Below are 20,204 nucleotides of genomic sequence, written 5' to 3' on the forward strand. Positions count from 1 at the left end.
CAAAAAAATCGAAAATTTCAGTGGTCTATAAATAACTCATAAAAAGTCAAAATTTTTTGAAAATTTAACTATATACGGATACCACTGACATTAACATTTGGTGAAAATTTCAAGTATTTTCAGTGATTAGTTTTTGAATTACAACCATAAAAAAAAATCGATTTAGTCGAAAACTATTTTTGCGTAAAAATTGCCGTTTTTCCGTCATTTTTTTTTTGTTTTTCTCGATTTTTTTGAAAACTGTTGGAAAATGTTAACTTTTAACCTCTATAATGCACCAAGGATATTCACTTTTACATCGGAAACCACCCCCATTGTTTGAAATTGGAGCATTATTTCGACTAGTTATGCTGTACACAGACACAAAAAAAAAACACACATCATTGTAAAATCAATACATTCATCACTTCGTTCAGAATCTAAAATAATTGAATTAGACACACCAAAATCTTAATCAGTACATTATTATCTACCTATTATAATTATTATTATAAAGATTTTAAACAATTTAAATTAAATACTATAATGTACATTGTACTTATTGATAAAATATAAGATATTTGTGAAAGCTATAAGTATAAACTTTTTGTTAAAAAAAAAATTTGATTAGGGGTAAGAAATAAGGAATATATTATTTTCAGTTAAAACCTTAAAACATAATTGTAAATCTACTGTTGCCCATATGAAAATGTAGTCCTAGAACAGTGCCTGATTTACAAATGTTTCTCAATACAAATACCACTAGCAAATTCACTAGAAATAACCTAAACATTTTGAACCTTAAATTTCTTGCTTTATAATTTATGTGATTGGACTATTTTTTTTATCTGAACATATTTAATCTCTAATAAATAATTGTTTACATATTTATTTATAAATATTAAATACCAATCAGTTAATCATGTAAATTGCATCAGATGACAAACACTATTTACATACCTTCTCAGTATTATATATAGCAGAGAAGTGAATAGTATATTTACAATAACACTGTTTTGGCAAATGTTTAGCATAGGAATATTAAAATCCTTTTAATTTTAATGTTTTTTTTTTTTTTTTTAATAAATCAAAAGTACATTTTTTTGTGCAAACTTTATTTTTAATTTTATTAATACATAAATATAAACACACGTGGGTAGTTTTTAGTGTAAGAATTATACTTTAGGTGAACAATACATATATAATATTATTTTCACAGAATATGGGAACACAAAATGTATAATTTTTGAGGTAGGTAAGAATAAAACATTAAACAAAACAACATACATGCATTTCAAACAAGTATTATATAATTTGCAAAACATTATTTTATAATAATGGAATAGTTTTGTTATACATAATACATAGTGATTTTTATAAAGCGATTTGTACTTTTTTTTTTTTTTTGTAATAAACAATAACAATCATAAAATATGTATTTTAAGAAAATAAAACTAAATCAATAACAATAATAATAAAATTGTATTATTGTTTTAAATTAAAAAAGAAAAGTTTTGAGTATTTTATTCATACTTGTATAATATTAAGTATAATTATTTAAAATTAAGATGAAATTGTTAACACAATTATTATTATTATAGAAAGTATAGAAATGTATTGAATGTGATAAAATGTTTAAAAATGTAAAATGTAGGGACATTTTCCTTAATATTATATTATTTGAGATAAAAGAATCACCATGTATTATGTTGTTGGTACTTCATACACTTATTTTAATTTTTAATCACAATAGTCACAGCAAAAAATTATTATTCAGCTTCATAATAATGATTAACTCCATAATCAGTAATGGATGCTTATGTCTATAAATTTTATAGGATAAACATTTAAAAAAATCACACAACCATTAACACATAAAATATTTTAAAACAATAATAGCTTTTAAAAAAACTTTAATACATTTAAATTGTAAATATATCTTACTACTTTGACTACAATTTAAAATTGACTAATGACTATGATTGAAACTATTATAATTATTCAAAAGAGTTAATTTAATTTAAATAATAATAGAAAATCAAGATAAACATTGACATTTACTATTCTAAAATTATTTACTCGTAAAGTTTTCCGAGGCAAGCAACAGCACTAGTACGGACTTTAGGATTTGGATCAACTGTAAGACTTAACATTTTACTTGATATCAATTCAAAAGAAGATTTATTCGGATTTGCTTTATACAACGAACCTGAAAATGAAAAAATATTAACATATAAAATTATTCAAGTAATAAAGCAAATAAAAGTTTGATATTATAGTTATTCTTACCAACAAATAATGCTGCATTAGCCCTTACGTCGGGAAAAATACTTTTTGAATAAGATATTCCAACCATAGTATAAATGGTAACATAAGATAAAAACTCATCAGTCTGTAAACATAAGTTTTAAGTTTAATAATTTTTAAATAATTTGTTAGATATAAAATATAATTTCAAGATTATTGTACACATTAAATAATACAAACCATAATTTTACACATTTGAGTGATAAATTCCGTATACTTCAATCGTCCTTCTTCAATCAAATGATTGTGGGTCATGGTTATCATTTTTTCAGAATGTAATAAGATGCTTATTTTTTTCAATGAAAATTTACAGGCCTATGAACAAAATGTATAAAAGCCTTTAATAAAAATAGTATTATCATATTATTATGATTCACAAAATACATCAGGAAATTTAAATTTTAGTTTTGTACGTATATTATTTTTATCGAATGAAAAAGTAAATAATGAAAATTATGTATAATTTATCACAGTATTAGTCACTTCATTTTATAATAGTATACGTCTTATACATGCATTGGAATGGAGTAGGCAAAACAAAAATAAAGAAAGTAATCATAGCATACAAATTGGCAAATTAAATGAATTAGGTGCATAATTACTTAAATTGTATTTAAAATTTGATTTAGCTATAACAAATAATTGTTTTCATTAACTTGCAAGAATAAAATAAATACACATGCAAAATGCCAGGAGACAAAAGGGTAAATAGCAAAACCTACCCTCAATCAGATATTAATACTTGATAGTGAGTATAATATGATAATAATGAAATGTAACATTAGTTTAAAAATTAAAATTTTAAAAATAAAACAGAATACATCAACAATATAAAATATAAATATAGACCAATATCATTAATGTAAAAAAGAATAATTTAAAAATATTAAGTTGTAATTGAGTTAATAGAAACCCTAGAAATAACAAAAACACGTTTTCAAAAGAGTGGATTACAGTAGATATTGTTGTGTATAATAGAAAAATATTATATTTAAATTAATATACCATGATAGAACAGCAAAAACACAGGGATTAAATCTATAAAATAAGTGACCAAAAGAAACTAAGGAAAAATATTTTGAATAGAAATATCAGGAAATATAAAATCTTTTGCAGGAGGTGTAAAAAGAAGCATATCAATTAGTAAAGAAGTCCTTTGGACAAGCAGACCAGAAAAAGATAAAATAATATTTAATTGCAATTGATATCTTATCAACAGAAATTTAACATAACCTTTAGGTTTTAATATTTAACATTTAAAATATAAAATATATTTTTTTAGGAGGTACTAACCTTGACAATATTTGTATCATTCTCACACAAGTGCAATAGAAAAGTAACCATATTGGTATGATGTAACGACATATCCACATGAATGTTAAATTCTTTAGTTTTCGAACACAACTCACCATAAAGCCTTATGGACGTGTAACGCATCTCATTATTTTCCTGTAAAATTCAAATATTTTATGAAATGATAAATAAATAACACATACTATATATAAATAATAATCAAACTACTTACATTTTCAAAAAATTGTTTTATACGAAATGTTAATGTCGTATAATGCTTTTCAAATTTTTCTAATGATAAATGAGGAACTAATGATATAAGACCACGCAATGCTTCTAATGTAACATCACTTTGTAATGTTTGATATTCTTCAAGACCTTCCATTAATGCATCAAGTATATATTGAGACTGATTTTCAGACTAAAGAAAAATTTTTAAAATAAAACTGAATGATTATTAAATAGATAACTATCATAAGGTTAAAATAATCATAAAAATATATTAATAATAAAATAAAATTGAAATAAGTATTTTGTTCTTTAATTTTACCAAAATTTGTTGATGTTGACAAATTACTGTAAGACCTTTTAAACAGTACTTTTTTATATCATATGAAGTATCGTTCAAACACTTTAAGAAGATGTTTATCAAATTTGTTGTATATTTAGCATCAGCTGTTACGGTTTCTGTACACTAAAAATAAATATTTTATCAAGAAACTTTATTTTTAAAGAATATAAAACAATTATAATTTGTTATTTCTAAAAATATACATACACATAAACATAATACTACAATTGCAATTCGTTGACATTCTAGTGTGTTGCTTAAATTTTGGTCAAAATTATTTATTATTTTTGAGATCAATTCTGAATGAGTTTCAACTAAACCTCTACAATTAAACAAAATAAATCAATAGTTAAATTAGTAAAATGTTTTACTTTATTTTGTTATTTTTATAGCTGATGAAACATTTAAAAAAATTTTTAGTTAATAATTACAATTATTTTATATGTTTTGAAAATAGTATGAAAAAACTAACATTTAAGTTACTATATTGGTAAAATATTAAATAGAAAAAAGAAATAATACGACTTAATTATTATTAGTTGTTAAAGGGTAAAAACAGATTATAATGTTTTCAGTAATATGTATTAAAATAAACAGGAATAAAAAAATATAACAATAGAGAGTATTTTTATATGATGATTAGGAATTTAATAGCTGACAATTTATAGATAAATAAATATGAATAATAATAAACATTGCATGTGTTAATTTTTGATGTTCTAAAAAGAAGATATTTAATTATTTACAATAACAGTCAGTTATAGAAAGTTAAGTCGTTATAGTAATTAGTTATAAATAAAGTGATTAATATTACAATAATTTTATATCAATATCTATTTATCAATAATCTTTTTAAACATAAATTTAATTTTTAAATATTAATTTATTAAATTAAAAAATTACTTAATTATGCATGGTCCTAATTTATGCATTATAATATCAACTGTTGAATCCAAGCAATTTCCTGATTCCATTATATGATTAGAACATTCTTCTAATTTAATAGATTTAAATAAATGATACAATGTCTTATGAGCAATTCTAAAATAAATTAAAGTTTAAGATTAACAAAAACAAAAACAGTTAACACTTGAAAATTGTAAAAATAAATATGTATTACTTGGCAGGATTAATATCATATGATTCTTTAAAAGACACGAATAAATTTTTATTAGTTCCTCTTACGGGCGAGCCAACATCAATCAATGCAGCAAAAGTCAAAAATATAACATTGAAAAGTTTTGGAAATGAGTTTATGGCTGAATCGTAAGAAATTTGTTTTAAAATTTCATTCAAACCACTAAGTGCCTGAAAAAAAAAATGTATATAATATATAATACCTAATTATAACAATAAATTAATATTGATTAACATTTTTTATATATAAGTAATTTTAGATTCGTATAGGCATAAAGAAAGCCTCTTAGATTATTTTGTATATTATTGTATACATTTTGTTAGAAATGTTTTGTATTTATTGTACTCAAATATTTTATACAGAAACAAATAAAAAAAAAATTAAATTTAAATTGCAAGATAATTTTGTAACAGTCATAGTCCATAGATATAGTATGAAAAATTGTTAAACCAATATAATTTAGAATTTTGGTTAAATTAGCTGTAATTTCTAATTCAAAATTTTAAAATTTACATTTATCCACTATATTCAAGGTTATTCATTTTTAAGTATATAGATCAGTATATAGTAATAAAAAAAGTAGAATACTTACTTAACATGTTTATAGTATAAACATTATTTAAAATGAACATTTTAAATTTTTGAGCACATATTGATTTAAATATTTTGATTTTATAAAAAACTAAAACTGAGCCCAATTTATAATATTTAATTTAATTAAAATCATTAATCATATAATGAATCTTAAATATGATCTAAATAAAAATATTTTTATAGACATGATTACATAATTTAAAGTCATAAAATATATATTATTTATATAAATATTTTTTTATCAAATTGTTTTGAACAATATTAATACAGTAGCAATTAAGTCATACATGTAATATGTAACATAAGGAGATATAATATTAAAATATTTAAACTTTAATTTATAAAATTATTAAATGAAATAATTATAAAATACTCACTGAAATAGGAATTAGTGAAGCGACTGGTTTGTTTAGGAACTGTTTGGTACTTGTATCATACAATGGTGTTAATGTAATAAATTCTATAAGTGTATCTATAATCTGAGAACACATTTGATCTTTGCCCAAAGATTGCCAAATAGCACATACAGTCCTGAAATAAATAAGTATTTAAATAAATATATATGAGTGAAATAAAAGATAACTTTCAAATTAATTCATTAATATTAAACAATGTTAATACCACACATATAATTTGAATTTTTACCCAAATATTTTTTATTATAAAGTATACTTTATAATAATTAATAAATAACTATAATACAGTTATAAAATAAAACTGAAGTAGGTATATTAGAATAATAAATCTTATTAATATTTAAATACTAATAAATAAGTAGTTCTACTTATTAAAAAAAAAAAAAAAACAAATCTAAATTATCCGACCAATAGAAATAAATATAACTGATTAAATTTAACAAAAAAAAAATTTTTTTGCAACTAAGTATTATTAATGATCAGTATATTGCGTTTTTTAGTTTATGGATATGATAGGATAGGCAAAACAAAGACCTATCAATCGTTAAATTATATAGAAATAAAGTAATATTAATTTTAAAATTATGAAATAGTATTTAAATTAATTATAATTAACACTGATTAATAAATACACTTAAAATTTAATAACACTAAAGTAGAAAACTTACGAATTGAATGGCAGGCTTTGGTTAATAAGCAATTCAATAAAATCAGGTTGAATAAACTTTCCAAAAGTAATCAATGCTTTTATGTTATTTGCTTTAATGATATCATTTGAGTTTTCAAGCTCTTTAACTAAGTAAACTGTAAAAAAAAAATAAACAAATAAATAAATAATTACACTTATTTATGTTATTTTAACAAACAAGATTTATCATAACTGATATAAAATGATTTATATTTCTACCTAATATAATAAACATTTTTAATAGTACATATGGTTTTAAAAATTTTTAAATATTCTTCTAGTGATAAGAAAAATAAAAAATTTGCATGTTCAATAAAAAAAGCTAAGCAAATACATAACATGTAATATAATATCGTACTTAAAATTTCATTGCAGGACTTTTGATTAAGTTGTTGAGCAACAATGGGGAATAATACATTTAATATTTCACTAGTTTTGAATTGGCATTTTTCTTCGTGGTCGTTCAAACCATCAATTAATAATTTACAAAACACAGGTAAATCTGATGGTTTTAATATTTTTTGTATAGCCTAGAAAATTCTCAATTAAAAAATATATTTATAACGCATTATTTTTATAATACCTCCAAAAGTTTACTACATGATTCGGGTTTATTGCTGTATAATATTTTATCCATGAATTCAGATTCATTTATATAACTTTCAGTAAAAGTCCCTTTGTATACAGCAGTTATTTTAAGTAAAACATCCAAACATTTAAAAACATTAAGTCTTATTTTTAGATCAGGCTCAGCAATACGCACACACATCTTTGCAAATAAAGGCGCAGAAGAATTCAAACACATTGGCAACTAAAACAAATATACATAAAATATATTAACTCAATTAATTGCAATCATATAATTATTAATTTATAAATACTTTTGTTAATTGAGAATTACTATGACTATAATAGCAATTCAAAACACTTTGTAGTAAATAAACAGCAATAAATCTTTGATGTTTCTTTTGTGATACTATGTATGGGTCTAGTATTAAAACAATTTCATCAACTACTTCAAAGGATCCACTTCTAATAATAAGCAATTGATCAAGAATTTTACCTAAAAACCAAATTATAATAACAATTTGTTTAAAACTGCATCTAAAACAATACACCAAAATAGATGAATTTAGTTTATAATTAATCCTTACATAGATGTCCTAATGTTAATATTGTCTGTGACCCATCAGTGTCTACAATCTCCGATGATGAAAGTAGAAATATCTTTTCAACACATTTTGTTATAATGTAGGATCTTGTGCTTAAATCTATAGGTTCGATGTGTGGGACTGGTTTACTGTTAATGAATTTCATGAAAAATAAAACATAATATAGATTGATTTCACCTTTAAATCAATATTACAAATTAGGTATATCAATAATATTAAATAAATATAAAAAAATCTTACATATAAGATGCCAAAACTTGATAATATATATAATCCGAAAGTAAATTTGAGTTTACAATTTGATGTACTAAGTTTTTAATGACTGTATCACGAATAATAGCTAAATTTGGAATAGTGTCACCGATCTCAACATTACTCATAACATCTGCTAAAACTTGGAGGCATTGGACTAATGAAATTTTAGTTTCCATATTCTGAAAAAAAAAATTGAATTGCTATATAATATTTTTAAAGAAATTTAGTTAAAATAAATATATACCTTTGTTAAAGTAATTTGATGAGTAATCAATATTACAATATCATACATGCCATAAATAACACTTTGAAGCTTTCCATTCTTCACTACATCAGGTATAATAATAGAAATTGCAGATCGAATCTTATCTCTATTCACTTCATTACCTTTGTCCCTAATAAGGACTAAAAATTTATTTGGTTGTTTGGTTAATTCAGATTTGGTAAATTCCAATAATTTGTTTAGCACTATTCCAGTATGAGCTTGGCTTAGAACACCAATAGCTCTAGAAAATTCCTGTTAAATAAATATTAAACTACAGTTTTAAGACTTGGCAATAGTAAAATGTAAAAATGATTATAAGTAATATACAAACAATAATTTTAAAACTGTACATAATTTATAATATATATATATATATTATTGAAATATTTAGATTAATAGTTAATTTTTTTTTTTTTAGAAAATAAGTTAATAAAAGAAAGACGTACAACTATATAATAATTGTTGGCAAATAATCACTTATATAGATAAATTAAACTTACGTGACTATTCTCAAATGACATTTTTAATAGAGTTTGAAAAATGAAGTATAATAGTTTTTTTGTGAGCAATAATTCATCAGAATCAAAGTAAGCAGCAATGTATGATATTATTTTGACCATTAAAAACATGTCAGGAGAGAACATTTTTGTATTTTCAGTTGTTTTTATTAGTTCATCAAATAGTTGTCCAACTAATGCTAAGCACCAATGTTGGTTAAGTGTACATTCATCCAGTATAATGCTGAGCCTACTTAATAAAACAACTTCCCATTCTTTTTCATTTTTTTCAGTTGCAGCTGTTTAATAAAATTAAACATTACTTAATAAAACAATTTTATTATTTATTTACCAAATAATACTTTTAATATTTATACATACTATCGAGAAAGTTTGTCAACATCTCAGCGTGTTTTGTCCAAAATTCTTTTTCATTGTCAGATAAGTCATGAAAACCATAATTTAATAGAAAGTTTACTACATAACTACCCCTGTTATCTTTAAATGGTTGACATAACAAGAAAAGACATCTCACAACTATCAAATCGTGTTCTTTTTCAAATCTTATAGATCCTAGAATTAAAATTTTAAATAATTTAATAATATATTCAAATAAAATTAAATAATAGATAATAAATAAAAGTTTTTAAATAAGAACTCATGTTTTTTTATAATTTTACATTCATTTTTCAACAATTTAATTTACATAATAATTAAATATTCAAATTTAAAAGCCAGTTAATTTATAGAAACATACATAGGTTTTTAAAACTAAGAAATGTTACAAGCCTATAAAATCATTAAAAATGTATTATCTTATAAACTATTATAACTAGTATATAGGTATTATTAGATATATCAAGATACTATTTTATAATAGGTATTTAAAACTTAAGGAATAATAGATTAATGTTTAATATATTGCATTGAAAAATTTGCAATTTTATTACAATTTACTACTACACAAATAATTTTGGCTAATAATCCTGTCAAAAATGACATCAAAAATAGGTATATAAATACAGCAGTATATACATCTTACTAAGATGTAATTTTGTTAAAAATAACAGCTAAATATCTGATATAGTTTTTTCAAATTCTATGTATTGTTTTAATATTATATGAATAATAAAAAATATAAAGAAAAAGTTAATAATATAAAATTATATTGGTACAGAACCATTAAACACAAATATTTTATTAAATGTTCAATATAAATTACATAATTATACTAAATAGCCTACTTACTTAAATGAGATTTAGTAGCCATGTGTGCCAATGATCGTGTAATTGATGGTACAGCATTTTCATATTCATTACTTTGTAAGAATGTTAATAACTTATTCCAACATAATACTTGCACTGGTTCTATAGATGTACAAAGAATATAAATTGCATCCTCACAAGTTTGTTTTATTAAGATCCCATCATTATCAGTAGAATATTTGTTCTAAAACAACATAATATTTTTTATGACTAAAAAAATGAATTATAAAATATATAGAAATTAATAATTTAGATTCTCTTAAAAACAATATACTTCAATTTACATTTATTTAAATCTTTAGTGTTTAATAAATATATGGACAATACTTTTGAACCTTGCGTCCTAAGTTTTCTCTTGAGTATTAATAAATTGCATTGTCTCGTATGCAAAGAATTGTTTAAATAACTATCAATGCAGCCAGTGTCATATTTACAGGGGGGGGGAGTTCAACCCCCCAGAACAAAAAACAAGTTACTAAAAAATAAATATTTTATTACGGGTTTTCTAATTATTTAACGATGTAGATAGACTGTTTATATAAATATCTATGACAGTTTGGTTATTTTGGTGTAAAATTATTAAAAATACGCCACTGAATGTAGCTTTGGAAAAGTCTGCTTATTCATAGAACAGCTATTCTTTATAGATCAAATAAATGAAAGAGATACAATATCGGCAGAACACATGACAAATATTTTTAGATTTTAATAAAGCCAGAAATAGCATTCACGATCTTTTTAATATTATCCGAGTTAGGTTTCTCCAAAAAAATAATAGCACCAAGATGTGTAAAAAACACTTAACTTTATGGGAGAAACTGAATTATCTTCAAAGTCTTTTATTTACAATTCTTTTTTAAAAAATCATCATTAATTTTATTTTCTATAGCACTAAATTTAAATCATTCTTCATTACATTAATCACAATATGTTACTTGTATTATTATTAAAACATACTACTTTATAATAATGATTAATAAGTATGTAATGACATCATGGTCATCATGTAGGATTGAATTGATTGTCAGCCACATAATATCAGTCAGTTTATATATTTTTTTTATCATGTAATGATAAAATTATTTAAATTTTCTTTTAAGTAATACATATTTTTGTTAAAAAACCAGCAACTTTTGTCTTTTATTTAAACTGAGTATACATCTTCTTACCAGTGGCATAACAAACAAATTTGGGATCCCTACAAAAATTTAAAAATGGGCCCTTCATATATTGTTATATCAAATATAACCCTATAACCAAAGGCCCCAAATTATTGTGGCCTTCCCGCAATGCAGGGCCTGCGCCTCTGTGGACCCTCAGTTACGCCACTGCTTCTATATAAATAAATAAATAAATAAATAAATATTGTAAGCACATAACCCACCAGTTTCACCAGTTGACTCTAGAGTCATCAATGAATCATTTACTAAATGTTATATTTTTACACCTGAATACTTTACACATTATGCTGAGTTAATAAAATTATGATAACACATTGGAAAATCATAAAATTAATAATTATTAGTAATTTATTTAATTATGAGTATGGAAAAAAGGATGATACTATCCTTTTTTAAATAAAAAGATGTTGCTATACTAGAAGAATAATTAAAATACATTTTAGTTACCACGCAAGAATGTCTTATCATGATTCAATGCTCAGTAAGATATAAATGAAATGTATAATAATTAAATACACTAGACAATAATAATAATAATAATAATGTAAAATAATTATAATAAATAAATTAACTTACATTTGACGGACCATAATAACAAATGTTTTTAATCAAAAACTCAATAAAATAATCATCCTTTTCAGTTAAATGTCCTTGATATGCAAAGCATATAAAAATTTTTACTAATAAGTTTTTCATCTGAAAATTAAATATTTATTTTTAAATTAAATTAATTTTAATAATTACGTGATTTTAATAAATACCTGAAATGAACTATTGTTTTTCAGCAGATCATACAAAATTGGAATAATTTCTGATGATTTTACCTTTATACTCTGATTGGAGGCATTCAATAAATGTGATGCAATCAATAAAGCACCCATTCTTCCTTGCTCTGAATTAGATCTAAGATCTCGTAATATCAATTCACATATTTTGTCACCAAAATGTTTACCTAAATTTTAAATATATATTAAACCAATTTATAAATTAGATTATTATTTAAAGTGTTAGTTTTATTTTTTACATAAACAACTGTACTTGACAAAAGTATTTGGTTTAATGTAATAATTATTTTTATTTAAATAATAGTATCTATTATTTAACAGTAAAATTTATTGTTCTGTAAGAATGTAAAACAAAAAAATATGTTAAGTTTATTTTTTTTCATTATTATTTAATAACACGGTATTTTAAATTAAAAAAAAAAAAAAGAATTTAGCACTAAGTTTTATAATATTTATAGAATAAAAGCATATTTTGATTAATTTATATTCTTTTATATTAACATTATAAGAAGTTCTTATACTTATTAGTTATTATCAGAACTGTATTATTGATGTGTATAATAAATATCATTATTTTAATATAAAATAGAATAATTATCAATTATCATCAGGATATAGTATTAAAACATGAAAATATTATTGATTACATGTTTAACTACAAATTTATACATATTGTTAATATAATAAGGTATAAATTATAATTGTTCACTAATATAATCAACAAAATAAAATAATACCTAAATAAGTGTAACATCTTAGAACTTCGGAATGATTTTTAATGGACATTGGAAAATCATAATCTGGCATTACAATAACCTGAAAAATAGAATGATGTTTTAGTTAAGATTAATTAAGTGTAGTTTAAGAATAGCTATATTTACCATTTCATGTAATATTGAAAAAAGATTATCTATTACTGGTTCTAGCATGATTTCTGATACCACAGATAAAAAACTTGCTAAGTACTGTGAAACCCAATATCGAGACATACCGATAGATAGACATTTTTTATACAAACTCAGTATATTTGTCAAAATTACTATACAATCTCTGTTTAATGTTTCTGTACTCATTAGCATAACAATTGAACTTAATGCTTCAAGGATATTTTCAATCAGCTGTAAAATAAATATAAAAATACATTTTTTATGGATCAAACGTTTAAAAAATATAGAAAATTGAACTTTTTTATTCAACAAATTATACAGAAAAAAAAATTACATAAAAACAAAAGAGTATTGAGGGAACTATTAAGTATATTACCTATCATTAATCATATAAAATCATAGTTTAAAACTCAATTATAAGCAATGCACAATAATTGAATATGATTTATATTAATGTCTGTACTTAATTCATACTGATAAATAATGTTGAATTATCTATATATTAGACTTTAAATATGATCTGAAGATTAAAATATATATTTCTATAACATTAAGCACAACTTATAGGTATGTATAATCTACAAAATATATTTATAACATAAAGCAAGAAAAAAAGTTTAATATTGACCTTTATATCTTTGGAAATTAACCAGACATCATTAATAATTTTGTAGATTTCTTCTAGCTTAGGTGACAAATTTTGTTTAATTGCATTTATATCTGATGGTTCACATTCAATAACAGATGCACAAACCTGACCAATCGCTAAAAAACAATATTATGGTTAAGATTTAAGTTTTAAAATTTGTGTTAGATTAAATTAAACAATTTATGATATTCATATTCAATTTTATATTGTGATAATTTTTAAGAATTATCAAAATATATTTATAATATATACATACAAATAATTTAATAAGTTCAAAATGACCACTTTATTACATTGGTCATAATAGCAACTTCCTATCAACCCTTAAATATATTAAATTATACACTTTGCTAACATTTAATAATATAGTACTATACACAATATATAAAACTTAATTAAAAATCTAAATATTACAAACCTGTAGCATAAATTTTACGCAAAGCATCTGACTTAGTCAGAAGCAAAATCGAGCAAATAGCTGATAAGAATGGATCAACGAAGTTAATAAATTTAAGAGGGTGATTTGAAGCAAGATGTCCCAAAGAATATATGATAGAAGGATGTGGAGGAATGCCTTCTTTTAAATGAGACATAAGGTTTTGTATAATCTATAAACAAAAAAATCGATATTATTAGTCAATTATACTTTTTCTACAGTAAAAATGTAATATGTGATGGTTCTACTAATTACCTAGTTTATATTTAGAATTATCAAATTAATATATTTATACGTGATAACAATAATACAATAGAAGAAAACTATTTAAACTTTAAAGTATATAAAATGATTACATATTCATTGTAGATAGAGTATGACACAATATATCTAGTAATAACAATAGAATATACATTTTTAGCTTTGTAGGACCATACTATACTCTATGAATAGAACCTGATCACGTATGTTTTACTTTTTTAAAAACACAATTACATTTAATAATATACAACAAATGTATCGTTCAATACAACACAATTTAGAATTAAATAAGCATCAACATTGTAAAATTTAAAATTATACAATCAAAAATTAAGATTATTGTCAAATTTATATATCTATTAATGTTTTACGGGTAAAAATGAATTAAATTGTACTTCATTAAAAAATCAAACTCATAGTATTATAGTTACACATCTGTAAAATAATAATTAAAAAACACAATGTAATAATAAAAAAATAGAACATGATTAGAATTGTGATAAAAATTTAATATTTTCCTTAGAATATATATTACTCTTAAAAATAAAGATAAATACATCAAAATATTTTTATGAATATTATATTTGATATATAATTTAATTAAGTTTGATTATATTATAAATTGGATAGTTATATTATATGGATATGATTTGAAATTGAACACATTTTTTTCATTGTTTCTTGTCTATTGAAGTACTCATAAGTTGTATTTAAGGTATATAACTTGAAAACATAAAGTCAAATTTATTTTTATTTCCCTTGTAATTTAAGTTATCAAGATTTGGCTATACTACTACTTGTATTGGTGTGTGAGTACTGTAAAATTGATTATAGTGTAATTTTATTTTATGCAACTTTCTAAACAGTTTGTTGCTTTAAAGATTTATTTATTTTTAAGTTGTTTATAGAAGTAAATATTGTATAATAATTAGGCAACACTACTCAAAAATAAAATAAATTTAACATATCTAATCATTAATCATATTATAAAAAAAAGTATCTCTAATATGCATCACATACAATCATATTTTACCCACACATTTTACCTGATCGGATCTTCCTCGGCCCAAGATGATTAACATATCTGATGCTGGAAATTGAGAGTCTGAGGATTTAAACATTTCATTAGTGGCAAATTGAACCAAATTATTTGTAAGCTCCACATCAAAATCATCATAGTGGTTTTCACAAAGTTGTTTCATAGCAGATAGTAGGCTTTTAGATTCAACAACACTTAACTGAAAATAATACCAACAACAAGTTTAACACATTGACTGCATACTGACACTAATTGGTGTCATGGGGATCATTCAGTAACATGTTTGATAGCATTTGGTGTCCAATATATAATTAAAGTAAATGGTTTAAAATTCCCTACATGTTGCTGAATTTTACTTTATTATTATTTTAAAATAAGAATTTATACGCTGTTTGAACGGCATGACTATATAGGAGCAATTTATTATGTTATTTTTAGAAAAGTGACATAATGCACTAGATGAAAACTGCAAACATATGCAGTCAACGTGTTAAATAATACATTCATATTCTCGCAATTTTTAAATTATAAAAAATACTAAGATATTATAAATTGAACAGTACCTATATCAATAAATTTTTTGTCTTTTTACAATACTGTTTTATGACTTAACATGGACATTTGATACAGTATAAAATTAAATTAATTTGACAACCATATATTTAAGCAATTATTATAATTACCGAATTTTGAAGTTTATAATGTATCATATTTTGAACAATTTGTGTGGAGTGAGATTTTGATAAGGTTTGAAGAGACGCAACAACTGAATTCAATACCATTTCATCTCTTTCTTCTGTTATCATATGAAGTAAACGGTCAATAGTACCTAATATGAATACAAATTATACAAATTATAATCAATTATGAAAATATTATAACAAATAAAATAGGTATCAATAAATATTTTTTCTAAGAAAACAATGAAAAAATATCAATGTCTTTAGAATATTGCAATAATATCTTAAGCCATTACAATACCTAGCGATCATATATGCCAAGTGAAAAGAGATTTTACAACTACCTGTTTCTTTGACTCTACAGGAAAGTAAAAACATTCTGGGTGGGTAGTGGGTACACGAAAAATTGAATAAGATTGGAAAAAAACCTTTGGATAAAACCGTCGCGTAAGCTCTAAAAACAACAACTAAAAAGTTTAAGAATCTCTGACATCGTCGGCGTTTCAAAATCCGACACAACTATAATCCAATCTGACTAGGGATGCCTACTAAAGTTTACGGGCGGGGGATGGTTTAGGAAAAATAAACGTATACGACGAGATCGCTAGGCTCATACTGTTTTGACGGAGGATTACACTCACTCTGCATGCTGAGGTTTTGGTCGACGTTTTGGACGTCGGTGGTCTGAGCTGGTTCGTCCATGGCCAGCGAATGTGTCACAGACGAAACGGGAAAAGCGACGAAAAACGGAAAGAGACAACCCGGTCCGCCTTCCACTGAGGGACGGCAAATGTGCGGGCTAAGACCGCCGCTCACACTAACTACCTAACTGCCGCCGAGCCCGAGTGCGAGTGCCGCGTACCTACGCAGCGCAGACGGCAGACGTATCGGACGACGACGGCCGCCGGCGGCGGCAGACATAAATCGTTAAGCGCGCGCGCGCTGTGCCCGGTCGTCCGACGACACCGACGCAGCCGGGCCCGCGCGTACGATTTCTCTCTAAGCTTTTTCCACCCCCGAAACGACTACGGCGGCGCACGCCTACGGATATTAATTCTCGGCTATCTCCCGGACGACCACCGTCGCGGGGTAAAACACAAACGGGGCAAATGGGTTAAGCTCTCGTCTGGAGACTTATTGACTATTGCGCGTGCCGAACCGCGAACGTTCGGGTTTTTTTTTTTTTTTTAACGCAACGGATCGCACAGCACGCCAACGACGACGAGACGAAATCGATGATAATACGCGTATCTCATACTATTATATTTTCACGCCACTATCTCGCGATTTTTTTTTTTTTTTTCGTTTTTTTCTAGACTGTGATAAGGACGCGCACGGTCGGCCACTTGTCGCGCGAACCGTCGTCGCCGTGATAACCGGCCTCCAACTGCGGTCCGGTCGTGTCGTCGTTACCTATATAGATATAATATATATATATATATAATAATAATATTACGATATTATATTATTACGACGATGATGACATACAATATTTAGTATTTAACGATGTAATATTATAGGGTATGGGGGATTTCTTTATGGAATAACGTTACGAGTAGGTACAGTTATACTGCGTCGAATAAGATATTAATTTATTTTTCGACACTATAAATTTCTACGTAATAAACCGAATTTCACGCACCAAATCAACAAAACAAATATCGATATCGTCACAATAATAATATACGACACGCGGGTGGGACGTGGGCGTCGGGCGTGGGAAACCTATAAAGTATAAAATCGTTTTCATGTGCACGCCATTATGACAACAATATAATAATAATATAATTTATTATCGTATGTCTGTATCCAGCTATCAGCGTATAGTATATTAACTTACTAATAAACCACCTACGCGCGATCACGTATAAATGTGGTTTTTTTTTTATTATTATTATTAATATTTGTATTATCAGTCATTCGTTTGTACTTTGTTACGTAAATTACATTCGAGTTCAGTAGTATTCCGGGAAATCAAATCGTTTAGGCAGGTACACCGTATTTTATTTTACGCATATCGGAGCAAGGTATCAAACACGCGCTCGCGCGCGCGCACACATAGTGCGTATTATTATGTAATCGGAAAAACATCCATCTCGATATACTTCCTACTTGATGTGTGTTATATTGTTATACACTGTATATCAAATAATCAATAACCAATTTAGTGGCACACTGTTGTAGGTATACACTGTTAAAAAAAAATCTGAGAAATGGCCAATTGTTAAAAAAAAGATATTTTTATGTAGAATAAATTAAAATTGGCATTTTAAAGCCTACAAGTTTTTCGAGATTCAAAATGGCCAATGAAAATGTTTAAGTTTTGAACACCGTTGAGCCGAATATTAAGTAACAAATTAAACAAAGTTGGAATCATAATATCATAGAATTAGCATTTTTTTGACGGGCAACGAAGTGCACGGGGTCAGTTAGTAGGTAACTAATAAATAATAAAATTCTTCGATAACATGGTTTTTGTTTATAACATATTATAATATTATATCTACATTTATAATCCGATGTCAGAAAATAGTGAGATTAAAACATGTTTAATTTTTTTTATTAAAATAAAATATGTATTCATAAAATATTATAAATTAATATCGTAATATTATGTGTATATCTTTTTATATTAATATAAATTGCAACTTGGGATAGTATTGATAGGTAGTAATCTGGGGCGATCCTTCAAAAGCCGTTCTGAATTCTAATTAGTATTACAAAAAAAAAAACAAAGTAGGTAATTGGGCCTTCATCTTCTAATTTCAAAAGGTTTAACGTGCTACCATTTCAATAACTATACCAAACACCAATTTTGATTTTAAATAAAAACTTAAGTCTACTTTTTTCGGTGACTTACAAAATATTCGAAAATACTTTAAGAAAAAAGTATTTTATCCGAAACAAAACAATTACAATATTAATAAATTGTTTTTTAAATATAATATTTTAATTATTTTATAAAAAAATAAAACATACAAAAAATATTTTATTCTTCGAAGATATTACGTCTAAAAATTATACAACTATGAATAAAAAGTTTTAAAATAATGGCACTGAAACGTATAGTTTATCCTAAAAATAATCGTTAGATTTCTCATTATATTTTCGGATAAAACACATTTCGGTTATTTTGGATGAAATATTATATCTGTCGTTTTACTTTAGGAGTAGGTAGTAAGTACTAGGTACATATTATTCGGACAACATACGATTCTGATGTATCATTTTTCAGTTTAAAATTTAAATACGCTTCGGACATAATACAAAAGTATTATTACAAGAAAATGTGTAATATACTTTTTAGTATATTTTAATATTTTCCCTTTTTTTCCCCCTAAAAAATGAAAAATTTATCAAATAAAACTGATTTTAGATATAAAAATAATTTACATAAATACATATTTTTGTCATAAATATATTAAATATCTGGGTCTTGTAATTTTTAACTCTCGTCTCTTTGCCAATATTGATAAGATAAGATAAACATTAATGGTAATATTAACCATCAAGCAATGTAATATTGCAAATTCGTAATATACTGAAATCCATATATAAATAACATATTATTATTTAATGAATTATTGAATTAGGTTAATGTTTTATATCTTGTACTTTAAAATTTAATATAATTTTTGGATATATTCTTTTTCTTTCGAACCATTTATTTAGTTGGTTATTTTTTTACTCATTTGTATAATTTACATTTATTATAAGTAGATAATAAGTTAATACTTTACCTCAATCTGCTCAATCGCAATAAATGTATACGTATAGTGGCGTAAATTGAGATATAATACTTAAATTACCCTTATATTATATTGTTATTTTATTTCCATTTAATT

General features: G+C 24.3%; 1 protein-coding gene across 1 annotated transcript; it reads right to left on the reverse strand.

Moving 5' to 3' along the window:
- Nucleotides 1-1,077: 1,077 nt before the first annotated feature.
- LOC114121434 (maestro heat-like repeat-containing protein family member 1) lies at nt 1,078-17,772 on the reverse strand. The gene is made up of 29 exons (XM_027983772.2): nt 17,001-17,772; nt 16,363-16,508; nt 15,687-15,878; nt 14,362-14,551; nt 13,923-14,059; nt 13,289-13,525; nt 13,145-13,223; nt 12,384-12,574; nt 12,199-12,318; nt 10,424-10,625; nt 9,557-9,748; nt 9,179-9,474; nt 8,658-8,930; nt 8,399-8,592; nt 8,141-8,286; nt 7,868-8,049; nt 7,570-7,797; nt 7,345-7,516; nt 6,967-7,102; nt 6,260-6,413; nt 5,271-5,458; nt 5,054-5,191; nt 4,358-4,472; nt 4,130-4,273; nt 3,812-4,000; nt 3,580-3,735; nt 2,467-2,601; nt 2,269-2,371; nt 1,078-2,188 (listed from the first exon to the last, which is right to left on the reverse strand). Exons 1-29 carry the CDS (start codon nt 17,059-17,061, stop codon nt 2,055-2,057), a joined length of 4,830 nt encoding a protein of 1,609 aa, XP_027839573.2. The 5' UTR covers nt 17,062-17,772; the 3' UTR covers nt 1,078-2,054.
- Nucleotides 17,773-20,204: the final 2,432 nt, after the last annotated feature.

The sequence above is a fragment of the Aphis gossypii genome, chromosome X (genome assembly GCF_020184175.1).
Source record: "Aphis gossypii isolate Hap1 chromosome X, ASM2018417v2, whole genome shotgun sequence".
Lineage (NCBI taxonomy): Eukaryota > Metazoa > Arthropoda > Insecta > Hemiptera > Aphididae > Aphis > Aphis gossypii.